Source organism: Ursus americanus, chromosome 7, assembly GCF_024610735.1.
Source record: "Ursus americanus isolate L20-20 chromosome 7, mUrsAme1.1.p, whole genome shotgun sequence".
NCBI classification, from domain to species: domain Eukaryota; kingdom Metazoa; phylum Chordata; class Mammalia; order Carnivora; family Ursidae; genus Ursus; species Ursus americanus.
The window spans coordinates 46,971,046-46,986,255 of record NC_142133.1 but is presented as its reverse complement, the minus strand read 5'-3'; the positions used below and the strand labels follow the sequence as shown (position 1 = coordinate 46,986,255).

At 47.5% G+C, this 15,210-nt stretch overlaps 1 protein-coding gene across 3 annotated transcripts in view; it reads left to right on the top strand.

The window, feature by feature from the left end:
• The window catches only part of SUCLG1 (succinate-CoA ligase GDP/ADP-forming subunit alpha), a 29,666-nt gene extending 25,691 nt beyond the window's left edge, over positions 1-3,975 (top strand). For all 3 annotated transcript variants that reach the window (XM_045808806.2, XM_045808808.2, XM_045808807.2), the window contains 2 exons: positions 1,784-1,972; positions 3,735-3,975. In XM_045808806.2, the coding sequence (XP_045664762.1) occupies positions 1,784-1,972; positions 3,735-3,761 (216 nt within the window). In that variant the 3' untranslated portion in view covers positions 3,762-3,975. The remainder of the gene's footprint in view (positions 1-1,783; positions 1,973-3,734) is intronic.
• Positions 3,976-15,210: the final 11,235 nt, after the last annotated feature.

Here is a 15,210-nt window from a genome sequence, read left to right as displayed (position 1 = left end):
TTCTCAAAAATGAACAGAGTGAACCTGCCATGGCAGGGAAAACAACTTATAGTATTTGTTGACAGTGATAAAATTTGAGCTTTCAAGTGAATATCCATATTTTGGAGAAGTTGTTCCAGCCACTGTGAACTCGATGACTTCCTCCTACTGAAGACTTTGATTGAACCTGATAATGATGACATGATTTGTTGGTATTGAATAATGAAACGTGTCCACATTTAGAAGATGTACATAACTCAGTAAGCTGTATTTTTCATCTGACCAATGAATGTTACAAAATCATTATAGGTAAAAGATCCATTCAATGGATTTTAAAGTAACAAAGGACGGAAAGTTCATTGCTGTGGTTTCAGATTCCAACATTGCAACGAACCTTTAAGAAATTACCACTTGAAGAGGTTCATATAGAGTCAAAGAAGAATATCCACAATTATCTGACAGGCTATTAAAATTCTTCCCCTTTTCCAGCCATGTATGTGTGTGAGCCTAGATTTTCTCTTAGTTCAGCCAAAAGAACATATCGTAATAGATTGAATGCAAAAGCAGATATCAGAATCCATTTGCCTTTTGTTAAATTTGACATTCAAGAGTTACAAAAATATAAAACAACACCACACTTCTTACTAGAGTGTTTTTTAAAATAGTTTTTAAGTTCTTATTTTTAAATGAATATATAATTTATTAGTTCTCGTTTCCAGTACAGGAAATATCAGATATAATCTACATCCACAATAGTTCTTTGGGATTCTCAATGATTTTTGTGAGTGTAAGGGGTTCTAAGACCAAATGATTTGAGAATTGCTGGCCGAGGGGAAGGTGATGGTGCCTGAATGAAGGCACTCAGGTTCCGCTTGTGTTCACGTTCTGCTTCCTATAGGCCTCTCTGTATACCTTGCAACCTCTGGATTCCTATGATGAACATGGTATTTCATTCACTGTGAAATTTAGCCATATATTCAAAAAATTTTTTGGTATCTCAACTAATTGATAATATTTGATATTATTTTTGTAACTGTATTTTAAGTCTAGAGCACAGGAATCCTTTTATTTCCTGTGTGGATTTTTATTTTTAACCTCAGAATCTGGTACAGTGCTCTTTATCTACATAGAGGTTGAGTATTAGAATGGATAAATAAAACTAGTCCTGACCTTCCTTAGACTTGAATAGAGCTTCAGAGGAGAAAGGACCCTTGGCCATCATTCTGGTTTAGCCACTTCATTTCATAGACGAGGAATCAGAGGTTTACAGAGCTGATGGGCCTTGTCCAAGGTGAACCAGCTTTAGTCAACAGAAAATTGAATCTGGCGACTTCCAGTCCTGCATCTTTTCCAATATATACCTCCCACTTCATCTTTTTCTTCTAGCAAATCTATTATGGGTAAACTAATAATGAATTAAGACATAAAATCAGGTTGAAATAAAACAACCTGATCTAGTATCTTAATTCATTATTATCACAAATTACATATGTTTTCTAGTATGCTTTTGTTTTTCGAATGAAAGAATCACATATATTTTGGTAAAATAACTTGTGGCATTCAATATCTAAACAGACAAAAGCTTTGCTCAGGATCGTTTTCCTGAGTTTGTATGAAAAGGTGAGTCATGTCAAAGGTGAATACAGGGGTTTCAATTACAGCTTCATGTGCGTGTTGATTTTTCTCCGTGAGGATGAGTGATGGGCCCTGCCCATGCCATTTGCCATTTACTTTCAGAGTCGTGAATTTGACGTCCAGTTTTGGTCAACTTCTTCATTAGAATGTTTGAAATATCACTTTCCAGGGTCCCAAGGCCAAGCCTGTGGTGTCCTTCATCGCTGGTTTAACTGCTCCTCCCGGCAGGAGAATGGGTCACGCGGGCGCGATTATTGCTGGAGGGAAAGGTGGCGCCAAAGAGAAGATCTCTGCCCTCCAGAGTGCCGGAGTTGTGGTCAGCATGTCTCCTGCACAGCTGGGAACCACCATCTACAAGGTGAGTTCTGACAGTGGCCTGGGTGCTCTCAAGTTATAGGCCTTGTCACGCAGGGCCACACCGGTGCCCAGAAACCATGGTCCTTTCTTCTGGGTCTTACTGTTCTTTCTTTCTGGTGTGCAGCGTAATTGTCTGTAGCAGCTCCATTCACGTCCCAGGGTCCTAATTGGGCATGACCAGGAATAATGTTCTGATTTGAAAAAACTTACTTCTTTAAACATTGGGATTTGCTCTTTTGTGGGGGACAAAATACAACCTACAAGAAAGTGTTTCAGAGGCCGTAAGTGCCAGGACTCTCATCTGGGAGTACTGCAGGGCATTGCCTTACATTTCTTTTTTTTCACTGAGGGAGGGCCTTTGGGGTAATCGCTACCCTCATCTCATAGGTTTCTGTTTCTGGGGAAAGGGGCTGAGTGACAAGAAATGAAAACTGGCTGACGAGGGAGTTGATGGGGAGTGGGCAAGGGGGATCGAAAGAAGAGGGTGGGGGTTTCCAGCCTGTAGCTTCGGACCCTGGCTGTGTTGGGATGCCATCGTTTGCAGGCTGGAGGAGAGACTTCTTAACGATATGCTTTCCTTTTCCTTTTTAATGGGACATCATGGTTTAAAATGTTCTAAATGATGGTATCTTCTGTAATCTCTTTGCAGTGAGTTTTAGCCTGTCTCTTTAAGTGATCATTTAAGGCTCTCTTTCTTTTTATTTTTATGATGGTTATAGCTTTGGGAAAAAAAAAAAAAAGCAAAGCAAAACCCAGACATTTTAAGCATGTTGAGAACAGGCACAAACTGTATCCCCAGGAGGGACCATGTTTTGGCTCAATCTTTTTTGCCCTCGCCTTGCTCCTTGTTTTATTGAATCTTTGCGTGATCCTGTCTTTGAAGCAAGATACTATGTGTCACATTCCAGGTGGTTAGTGAGTGTGTGTAAGGGGGTGGGGGCAGGAAAGGGGGGTGAAGCGAATGCTTGCACTCACTTTGGAGACATGCATTACCATTTTGCTCCAGTAAGTGGCAGCAGGCAACTACACATTGGTCGTATTCTAATTACAATCTAGAGAGATGTGATTTTCAGTATTGTTTCCTTTTCAGATATTTCTGAGGTGCTTGACATTCTGTTCAAATCTTAACTGAATCTGCGTTTAGTCTCTTTCTTGGAGAAACTAAGCAAAGCTGTTTCCATTGCCTTTTTGAAAAGGCCAGTGTGGTTCATGTGTGGCCTTGAAGGCTTTGCATAAGTAGTCAAGTTTGTCAGCTCTTAATAATAATACTGCTGTAGAAAAATAACTACAGTTCAAAGTCTCTCAGTCTCTGTGTTTGGGAGATGGAAAGTTGAGGCTCTGCATCTCGTTTCGTGAAGTTCAGGCTGACACAGCCTGATTCGAAAGCTGTTCTGTTGTGTTCAACACTCTCATCCTGGTACATTTCACTTCTGTCATTTTTGGTTGTTCAAAGGATCCTAAAGATAAGAGGTTTCAGAATCACTTTGACCAGAAATGTAATTTGAATCTTAAATCTTTTTTATTTTTTTAAAGATTTTATTTATTAATCCACAGAGATAGAGACAGCCAGCGAGAGAGGGAACACAAGCAGGGGGAGTGGGAGAAGAAGAAGCAGGCTCATAGTGGAGGAGCCTGATGTGGGGCTCGATCCCATAACTCTGGGATCATACCCTGAGCCGAAGGCAGACGCTTAACGACTGTGCCACCCAGGTGCCCCTGAATCTTAAATCTTTTTATCCTGTCTCTCTTCTCTGTTTCTGAAGGAGTTCGAAAAGAGGAAGATGCTATGAAAGAGAAAACAAGAAGTTCCCTAAACCTCTGGAATGAATCATTATGGCAATGTGAAGCAGCCGCGGTTTGCTTCTGTTGTCCGTGATTGTCAGCCTGGCTGCGTGTCGCTGGGCTGCCATACAGCAGGAAGCCAAAACGAGGTTCCGAATGTCTGATACTGAGATGTCTCCACCTCATTGCGTAACGGCCAATAAACCTACCATTTGATTTGAATATGCTTTCGGAGCTTTTTCTTGACCTGACCAGGAGGGGAGAGGGAGAGTGGGAGAAATGAAGGAGTTGGGGGGGGGTGTTGTGTGGGTTTTAATGGGCTCTGTGGAGAACATGGTAACCAACTTTGGAGAGAATGAGGCTGTAAAAATGTCAGTGTGGTATTGGCCTAATTATCTTAGACGCAGAGTGACCTTAGTTCTCTTCCGAATCAGTTTCCTCCCGTGTCCGTGTAACGGCACTCTCTTGTAGGGCCGTGTCGAGGATTAGAGCAGGTAATAAGGCAACTTAATCGTTGTCAGCGCCACTGGCAGCGGCAGCAGCAGGATTCCAGGCAGAAGCTCACCTGGGTTTCACCTGAAAAATGGAAGGTTTTCAGTAGTGTGGTGTTTTTCTATGGTTCTGCAGAGGGCTCTCCCCTTCCCCATCCAGAGCCTACTTTTCTTTGCTTGAGATTTAAGACATCTGCTGCAAAAAAACCCAGGAAAGTGGTTAGCCATCCTACTTTCATTTAAAAGGGAGCTTGTTAACAAGAAGCAATTTCAGTGGATATTCTCCAATTGTGTAACTGCCCTGAAGGAAACACACAGCATATTAGGGAGAAGGCCCTGAAGATAGACTGTCTGGGGAGGCCTTCCTGGGGAGGGGCTATGAGTTGGGGCCTGGAGGCTGAGAAGGTACCAGCCAGGCAGCAGGCTGAGTGCCCAGGCAAAGGCAGGGAGAGGGGAAGAGCTCACCTCGAGGAGGGAAAGGAACACTGGGTCTTTGGGGGCAGTGAGCCCTGGGAGGAGTGGGGGAGATATTGGGGAGCAGGGGAGATAGGTGCTTTTGGAGCTCCCATGACCATGGCCAGGCTGCTGAGGGCACAAAGAGCAGGTGTCAGGCACAAAAGGGTTCTGCCTGGACCAAGGGACACATGGTGATGGGCTTTGGGTCAGTCTTTAGTTCCCGCTCATAGCTGTTTCCTCATCTTGAGAGTGGGTTAATGACCCCCATCCCACAGGGTACCTCACGGGATATGTGAGGGTACTCTTCACACAGTGGGCTTGGCTGGGGCTTGGCATTGTTCATAAACTGACCTTGCCTCCTGCTGTGGGGGGGCGGGGAGCAGCCCAGGCTGACACCGATGGCTAGGGAGGAAGGCACTGCCTGTGACAGACCCCAAGGTCTCTATGAGGCAAACATATCCTTTTGTCTAACTAAGGCTTTGTGACAGGAACACAATTCAGATGAGGGGCAGGTGACCCGACCAGAAGAGATGCTTTTGAGAGCCCACTCCTGACTCCAGGCTGCTCTGGGCCTGGCTCGGCCCCCCGTCCTGTCCCCTGAACGTCCATCCCAAGACAACTCTTGCCTCACAGCTCTGTTGCTTTCGCTCACCAGCAAACTCAGTGCCCTCTCGACCCTTTCTTCTCTCTCCCACCCCACCCTCCCTCTCCCACGCCTCTCCCCACCCCTCCCAGGGCCTGTGAAACCACTCCCTCCTGACCATCTCTTCCCTCTCCCCTCCCACCGACTTCCCCCACCTCTGGTCCCAGCAGCTCAAACAGCAGCAGGAGAGATACTTGGTTGTATTTTCTCTGATTTCATTTTTACAGAGCCAAGAATGAAAGTTCCACTCATGACCCTGGTGCATTTTTTTTTTTTTTTGGAAAGCTCGGGGGAGAGGGAGAGGGAGAATCGTAAGCAGCCTCCATGCCCAGTGTGGAGCCCATGTGGGGCTCAATCTCATGACCCTGAGATCATGGCCTGAGCCGAAATCAGGAGTCAGTCGCTTAACTGACCGAGCCGCCCAGGTGCTCCCCCAGTGCATTTTTTAGAACTATCATTCCAGAAACTTTGAAGCATTTGCAAAATAATTACAATAAAATAAGGAACCCCTTCTACTCATCACCCAGCTTTGAAAATGATCGACATTCTGCTCTTGTCCTGCTATTGTCCTATGATCTCTACCTCTAGTCACCTCCTCCCCTCAGGACCCCCAGAGCTATTGTTACAGTTGTTTTGTGGCGACAAAATGTACTCATGGATATACTCGTATATCCAAGAAGAAATGGCTATTTCTTAACCAAACACATCTGACAAATGGATGAAACTATGTAACCACCCCCTTCTCATGACACAGAATATTTCCATCGTCCCAGAAAGTTCCATTCTCGCCTACCCAACAGGTGTACTGTATTCATCTTCGATTACTTGTGTCTGTCCTAGACATTACATGAAGGGGGCCAGCTCGTGTAGCATCCTTCATGTCGGCCTCATTCAGCATAGTTTCTGTGATGTTCACCAGACCAGGCACGTGGCCACAGTTCACTTCTGCTAATTGCTGCCTTCTACCCCCTCGCATGGTTATGCCACAATGTGTCCCCTTTTCCCTCTATTTTCTTAAATGGACCAGGGTGAAGGAATGTGCCACCGATGAAGCTGGAGAATTAAGACGAGAAGAGATCTTGAAGGCCGAGCTGAGACTTTTGCCCTTTATTCCAAGAGCAGCGAAAGCTCTTGAGGAATTTGAAGTAGCTGCACCTGCATTTTTGAGAAAGCTTTCTGGCCCCTGTGTGGCTGCAGGAGAGCCGTCAGCGGTTTATTGCATTAATGCTGCCGAGGGCTGATGGTTTCTTGGGCCAGAATGTGGCAGGAGAGAGAGAAGAGGGTGGACGCTCAGGTCTGAGAGATCTGTAAGGAGTGACCTGGACAGTACCTGGTGAGTCACTGGACTTATGGGTGGGGGAGGGGAGGATGAGAGATGAGACAGCCAGTCGCTTTCCAGCTTGAGCAGCGAGACAGCAGAGGCCCTGGCTTGATAGAAAAGGAGGAAACTCGAGATGGAGTGTTGAATTTGACGTTTCCGCCAGGGGACAAGGAAACCACAGTACACGCAAGTTCTGGGCACCTGGGCTTGTCTTTGTGTAGGAGTCACAGAAGCTACAGGAATGATGGCGAGCGTCTAGGGAAAGAGGAGGAAAGGCCTGGGCCCCTTCATCTCTGAGCGTTTCCACGCCATGCAGAGGTCACACACTGAGACAGAGCTCAAACCTACCCACAGCACGCAGAACGGTACAGCATGCCTTCTAGAGGCCACGGCCGTAAACTGGAGGTCCTTTTCGATGCTAACTCCTCTTGTGCAGAGTTGAGACTCCCAAGACTGGTGGGGGAGCCGGAGCTCAGTGATCGTCCCACCAGTGCCGTCCTTCGTGTCACACAACCTTATGAGAATTTTCAGGGGAAAATTGAGCTGATGATGTGTTCCTATGGAACCTGTGGATGGCAGATGCCAACTATGACATATAAGGGGACACCCAGGAGAGCATTATCATCCTGCACCGTGTTTTGACAGGAGCAGAAACATTTTCTGTGGAGCTATGAGGATTTACTGGGCTTTGCCTCTGTTTTCAAAGTGGCGTTTGTTCTAAGTGTTACATATTTGTATTGCAAGGCCTGGGCTGGGGAGTAGGGAGGTGAGGGAGCAGGGCCTTGTGGAGAATTTGGAAAGCGATGGGAAATTAGTACTGATGAACCTGAAAGCAGTGGGACTTTTTTTTGCCCCAGGAGAAAGCTGAGTGGTAAAAGGATGATAAAGCTAACTGGAGATAATGACCGTTTATGACCCCAGACCCCTTGTCGAATCCAACGAATGCTGTGCGCTCTGCCCAGGAGTACATGTGTACCGTGAGCACCAGGATGGAGCCCTGGGCTTAAAGTCTTCCCTGAGGCACCTGTATTTTAATACTCGGCTCTCGGAGAAGGAACTTAACATGGAAGTCACAGAGTTCATTGTGTCCTTCCTCCTTGAAGCCAATCTGTGTATGCGAGCAGCTCATACCTGCTGGCTAGAAAGTTGAGCACGATTCCCATTGGCAAGCCCTTTGGAAGCCCCTTTGCTTGTTTCTGACCTGGTTGGTTCGTTTGGTCCTGTCTTCTCTGGCTCCTGGCCTTCTGGCCCTGCGTCTCCTACTGTGATTGCTGGTTTGCTCCTGGACCAGGCATTAGAACCTGTTCTCTCATGTATTTGAACTTTGGTTCCCTTCAGTGGATCCCTTTGGCTTGGGTGTCCCTTTGGCTTTTAGCACTCTGCACCCTGGGTGGTCCCTGGGAGGCGGCCGACAGGTGGCACATTCAAAAGTGAAGCGCCCTGGGATCAGAAAGAGCGAGAAGCCATGACCACCTTTGTGCCTGCATTAGCAAGGAGAGGAAGCTGTTTTCCCAACGTGAGACCTGTAGCTTTGTGAGAGGGCCTGTGGCCTTGAGAAGGGGATCCCAAACCACTGCCCAAGTCAAGACCTGACATGGTGGAAGTGAGGGGAATGAATGCCCTGATCTCACACCCCTCCTTGTCCTCTCGTCTCTCACCAGTACGAGGGCTGGCTGGACCCACTTGGAAGGCAGGGGTGGGCAAACCCATATGATGCCATGCATAGTACAGCCTCCTGGGGGCACAGAGTGGAGCTGAGCAGGGCAGAGAAGGGTGGAGAAGGGATAGGAAGGGGTCCACGGAGAATCACGATTTTACCCACCCTGGCTTCGCACCGGGACAATATCCCAGTCAGGGCAGCAGCAAGTCCATTTTGGAGGGAAGCTGATATCAGGTACTGTGGCAGATCAGCATGGGCACATTTGGAGGCGACACCTGACAGCCCCAGGGAAATCTTTAGTGGAATTTTGCACTTCACCCTATTCTAAATAGTATTCCCCAGGGGAAAAATAGTTAATTGTTTGTGTGCTCTGTAAGGTGTTGAAAGATAAAGGGGCATTTTTGGTGGGTAGACCATGGTATTAGGCGTGGTGAGTGTCCCATGAGACAAGAGAAGTGAGCTTTAGGGTGTTCAAGGAAGGGGGGCTGCAGGTGCAGATGAGAACCCTGGGGCCTGAGAGGTGAAGGGCCTGGGACGCGGGAGGGGAGAAGTCAGGAGGCTGGGCCAATGCAATGTTTTCAGAGAGTCCAGGACTCATGCTCTGTAGTTCCCAGAGTCTGGAGGCAATGGTGCAGGAGTGAGTTTCCTGGTCCCAGGCTGCTCTCTGGCCGACTTTTCAAAGTGGTTCTCCAGAGGTCATGGAGAGGTTTGCCCAGAGCGCAGCAGGCAGGACCGGACTTGTACCTGAGGCTCAGAGGCAGGTGGCCCTGGCCCAGGAAGAATTCCCTTCACGTGGGTTCCGGACAGTTTGTCTTCGTCCCTTGCCTCCTGGACGACACAGAGCTGCTGTAACAGAAAAGATCTGAAAAAAGATCGACCTAGCCTCGTTTTGCAGGTGAATTCAGGGAGCCTAGGACTAAAATCGCAACCAAGTTGGTGGCAAAACCAAAATTTGAAATTTGGGACGGGTTGCCCATTCGGACTCCCAGGCCTGTGGCTCACTCAAGGGGCGTGAGGAGGGCATCTGAGCCATTCATCATGAAACAGTTAGAGGTGATAGGAGGTGTTTAGAACAGACGGCATTTTCAAGGAAGCTGCACATGCAGAAATAGGTATTCAAACAGTGTGAAGACAACGGTGGCCCAGCTTCCTTGAGTTTTATATATTCCACAAGTGGGATAGGCTCAGCCTGGCAGGGGGCATGGTCGGAGAGTCTATGGCCCTCAGATGGAGTAATGCAGAACAGGGCAGGGGTGAGAACCTTGTTTTTGGCTTCGGTGTCACAGAGCTAGACTCTTCTCGTTAATGAGCCAACCACAGACAATTGGGATGGAAGATTCCAGGCGGACTTGGAGGCTTGAGGATACACGACCGGAAAAGGAACCGGGATTCCTTATCAATTGCACTTTATCAAGACTTCCATCAAAGCCCTGTGGGGCTGGGCATCTGGTGTCAGCTCTGTCAGATCTAGAATCGAGATTTGAAATTGCTCAAGATCAAAATCTTGGTAAGGTATGCTGCAATCCACGGGGAAATTGAGCGACGATGTGAAGGTCAGTGCTGACGGCTTTTATCCCAATAAAGGAGTTCTATCTTATAATGCTTTTTTTGCTCATTAGTATTCTGATACGGGAAGGGAAGCATTCTCAGCTGCGGAATTAACGATGTCTCGCTATGCAAGAACTTTAATTTTGACACCGGGGGAGCACGGCGGTCCTCCATGTGATCTGGTTGGCCTTTGGTGATTCCTAGCGGCTGGAGAAGGACTAAGCAGTGATCCAGAGAAGAGTGTGAGAGATGCCAGCCACAGGTTTCTGGTGATGGGGTGGGAGTGAGGACAAAAGAACCTCAAGGGAGGAAGAGTCACCTGCAAACACCATCCAAGACTGGACAGAACAAAGCCAACTGATGATAGTGTTGGTCAAGTTAGAACTTTCCTGCTGTCCTACTCTGACGCTGGAAGGGTGAGAAACACGTGTGGAAGATGGTGAGGGGGGAAGAAAGAAGCCAACTGTGCCCTGTGCCGGGCACCTGACTTCGTGCCTGAGGCAGGCCCTGGGCCCCGGTGGAGGCTGCGCCGAGGTGGGGAGTGGGAGTGGGGATAGTGATGGTGAAAGTGGTGAGAAGCTCAACCTCTGAAGGGACATTATTGATGATTACTTGGAATTGGAAATATTAATTTCTGAAGCAGTTGGTGATTTAAGTTAGTATTAGGATTTTGAATCTTCTGCATGGGAACAAATAAGTCAATAGGGGTAAGAGAAATAGCCCTCTGTTATCGTCCCAGGACTGCTGCAACAGATGACCACAAACTGGGCAGTAACACAAGAGCAATTTATTCTCTCACAGTTCTGGAGGCCGGAGTCCGAAATCAAGATGTCAGCAGGTCTGCACCCCCGGCCCCAGAGGCTCTGGGGGACAGCCACCAGCTTCCAGAGGCTGTGGTGTTTGTTGGGTTTCCTTGGCATTTAGGGCTCTTCTGGGTCATCCAGGATAATCTCTTCATCTCAAGAGCCTTCGCTCAATCACCTAAGCAAAGTCCCTTTTTCTAGATAAGGTAGTATTCACAGATTCCTGGAATTAGGAGGCAGACATGTTTTAGGGGGTGCGGGGCACCATTCAATCCATGACACCTCCCCAAGTTGCTTGTGTTCATGTTCCATGAGTCATGCTCGTTCAGTGCAGTGGGACTTGGGAACACACAGTGAAGCCGGTGCCTGGGGCACAGGTCTGGATTTGCACTGTTTTCTGAAAGCTCCAGGACGGCTCTCCAGGGATGGGATCAGGCACATTCTTTCAGCAGGAGGGAGACAAAATTCGGGGTTTTTTTGGGTGCCACGTGGGAGGATGCCGGAGTTGATAGTTGTTTCTTCCTCTTTTTAGAAAACTCTCGATGGAATGCCGATGAGGTCATCAGCTGACAGTGAAGGGGTGGCAGAGATTGGTTGGAAGAACAGGGAGAACACGTGAACTACCCTTAGGAGAATAGTAAAGCAACACGTTGAGGTCTTCATCACGCTTCAACTAAGTGCTCATAATTGTTCCCTGCCTCAGATCTCTCGACCGTCTTTGTCTTCACGCCTCCCCTCCTCTGTTTTTGCTCAACAATCTTCAATGAATCCTTACTGTTAAGAGAGTGGAGTTGAAAGTCCACAGCCTAGAAGGCCCACGACTACCTGGACCCCAACAGTTCCCCTGTTCTTTGATCCATTCAAGTGATCGCTCCTCAGCTAAGCCAGGAGGTAGGGTTTTTTCCTGTAATGAACCACATAGTAAATATTTTAGGCTTTGCCAGCAACAGTCTCTGTTGTGACTACCCAACTCCGCTGTTGCGGTGAGAAAGTCAGAAAAAATACCGCATGAACGAGCATGGCTGTCTTCCAGTCACTTGATTTGTCGGCTCTGAAATTTGAATTTCATAGAATTTTCATGTGTCACGAAGTATTTCTTTGATGGTTTTTCAACCATCAAAAAATGTAAAACCCTTTCTTCGCTCGCAGCCCTTACGAAAACATGGCAGTCGGGATTTGGCCGGTGACCCACGGTTCACTGAACACTGACATAAACTGTGTATGTTCTTTCTTTCACTTGGACCACCCTTCCTGCCCCAAATCCATCTTCTTACAAGTCTACATCTGTCCTTTACTTTAACCTCAATGCTTTCCACTCCTTTTGCTTCAGGGCTCTTCGATCTCCCATTTGCCCCAAAGCTCTTAGGGACGGTGCATGGTGCTTGACTTTCTGTAGCCCAGGTGTCTGTGCTGCTTACGATGTTCAGATCGGTCTGTTATTTGTCTTTTCTCTCCCTATCTTATGCCTCCCAAGCAGACTGTATATTTCTGGAGGGAGGGCAGAGCTGGCATTTTATGTCTCCATGTGTCTCATAGAGTCATGCCCTACACCTACTTGGTGTTCAATAAATACTCAAGAAAAAAAATGCTACTTTTTAGACGCTACTCTGTAGGGCTCGACGGGATTGTTTTATGCGCAAAGTTCAGAAATAAAAAGCCAAACTCCAGCAAAATAGCTTCCTTTTGCATTCTTCATTTTGATGATGTCTCTAAGGTGTGGTTTCCTAGATTCTTTATGCCCCTAATACAGTCCAAATTACCTTATATTTCTGTTGTATCTAGACAGGAGGTGACACGTAAGGGTACAGAGCCCCCGGTCACCTAGAGTCATATACCAAAACCTGTCAGAGTAATGTAAAAAATAGACCACACCAGACGTTTTATTAAAGGCTTTCACCTTGGACCGGGTAATTGTGCACCATCAAGTTAATTCACAATGGAAAGAAGCAAAAAGAATTTGGGGTGTGTTGAATGTGGCTCAGCCAGTTAGGACAATGATTAGGACTAGTCTGCCTGAAACTATGGCATATCGTTCGGATAGAGGCGCTATTTGGAGGTCATCGAACAGATGTTATGTGAGAGACTGCTCTACTCTGGGAAGGGAGGCTAGGGAGAGAACACAGATTCTGAATGTTCCGCGTCTCAGGTACGCCCCACCTCACCGCAGGCACATTCACAGTCCACCTGTTGAAACTGCAGCCTGAACTCGAAATAGCCACCGGGCTAGTTTTGCAAAGTGGACAATAATAATTGTTGAAGACGTGTCTCCCTCTAAAAGCATTTAAAAAAAAAAAATAAGGGCTGACCTAACATTTCCTTTCTTCTCTTGAAGTTCATTATCCCCTGAGTTACCTCGGGGCAGCCCATGGGCATCCAGCCTTCACCACCATAGCGACATCCTGCTCTCAGACTTCTCTGGTAGAAAAGACAGACACCACAAGCTCACGGGGTGGAATTCTGCCCCTTCCTTCCTCACCAGGCTCTCTCTCTCCCTACAAAATCAAACTAACTCATTGCTCAGTACACCTAAAATATCTGGCACGAGGGCCAGTTATAGAAGGAGCCTGCGAAATGCACGAGCAGCAGAATGCCGGTGATCGCTCCCACCCAGGGCTCTCATGAGGCAGTCTCTCGGGAAGACTCTTGGAGACTGTCCAACTTTTATAGGACTTTATACTTTCCGGGAGGTCATTACACCATGACCAACCAGGTCGTTAGCCTAGACTTAACAGAGGAGACCTAAGACCTTCTCTTCCTTGAGAATTGCTAAGGCAAGTGCAACGTGCTCAATCCGTGAGACCAAGTGCATCTAATTCACAGCTGCATCCCTGGAGTCCGGTGTAGAACTGCGTACAAAGTAGATGTGAAGTAGATAGGTCTCCTCGGGTCATGCTCATAGACTATTAAGTGTCCTATAATTTTCAACACAAAGTGATACACTTTAGGTGTAAGCTAGCAAATACATGTGTATTTGTTAAATGATCGAATGAATCTTGACTGCCCCCATTATTGTTTTCTTTGGGATGCCGGCCTGAATGGGAATGAGTGCTCAAACGGGGGTGTAAGTTTTCATTAGTGAGCTCCATGAGAGGCTCTCCTGACTCCAGGCAATGGGAGGCCCAGGACTGGAATGGAGATTTCTGGAAGACTTCCCGTGGAGCCAACCACACTTAAGCCTTGAGTCTCTACTTTGCCCCTGCCCTTCCAAGCCTATGCTAGGGGCCCTGGCATTTTTTTTTTTTTTTTTGTTCCCCTTATTGTATTCTTTTCCTCCTAGCTTCAAAAGCTTCAGGCCTCACAAAACTCAGACCTGTCCTGGGAGGTTCTCCTTGGAATCCTTTGATTTCCATGAGACCTGTTTTGATCAACATGTATTTCAAGCCTCAGTTGAAAAGAGGCAACTGGTGTGAGTATTTCCCAGACTTCTCTAGCTTCCCAACTCCCCACCCCCACCCTACCTCGCTCCCAGCAGCACACTCACCTCCTTCAGTTTATGTAAGTCGTCAACCTCTTTGTCACCTCCGGGACAGCTCACCTCTTATTCTCTCTGTGCCCCCCTGGTCCACATAGACACAATTAGCCTGACGAGGCCCTTCCCAGCCATCCTGCAGGTCTATCTTCTCAGGCCCCTCAAACTCCGTATCGACCCCTCCTTGCCCTTGATCATTCTCTTTCCGAGAAGCACCTGCAGGCTTCCGCCCTTGAGATCATCACACACACTCGGTTTACGGTGATTTGCACGCGTCTCTCTGCTCCACCTGTCTTCCCGCAAACCCGAGGGCCGGAACTAGAGCTGACTTGTGTTCACCCACGTTTGCCGTCTTAGACTCTGCCTGGCACGTAGTGCGTGCGCATTGACTAATGAATAAATGAGCAAATGCTTCCTCGGCACTGAGTGAAAATCACGTCGCTTTATGGTTTAGTTTTTATTTGCTTATTTTGTCTTTATTGTCTCTTTCACTGCACGTTCCTGTTCTTAGAGGACCGTGTGTTTTTATTACTTGTGTCAGGCACATAGGCAAGTGCTCACAAACATAATAACAATTAGGAAAAACCCTCTCACCCTCTCCCTGGGGCTGGTGCGGAATCCGTGCCGTGATTTTGTGACTGTCCGCTCCGAGGTACCTGCTTTGTTTTCTGAGGGAGCAGCTGAGCTGGAGAGAGAATCTTTGAGCCCCTGTTGCTCCGGCTTTCTGCGTCCCGTCCCTGCTGGCCGTAGGCTTTAGAAGGAGGAGGCAAGAAACACGTTCCCTTTATCAGCTGCCCTAAAGAGCTTCTGAAACACCAGAGCGGTGGTCTTCAAACTGCTGGGGAAGATCTGAAAGAGCGCCGATGTCTGGCCCCCACACCAGAGCACTTACAGCGGGATCTTGGCCGTGGGTCCGCCACGGAGATGTTCTAAAAGCTTCCAGGTGAGACAGAAAGACAAATACTGCACGGTATCTCTTATTTGCAGAAACTAAGATCAAAGTCGAACTCAGAGAAACAGAGAGTAGAATGGCAGTTGCTGGGGCTGGGAGGTGAGGGAGACGGGG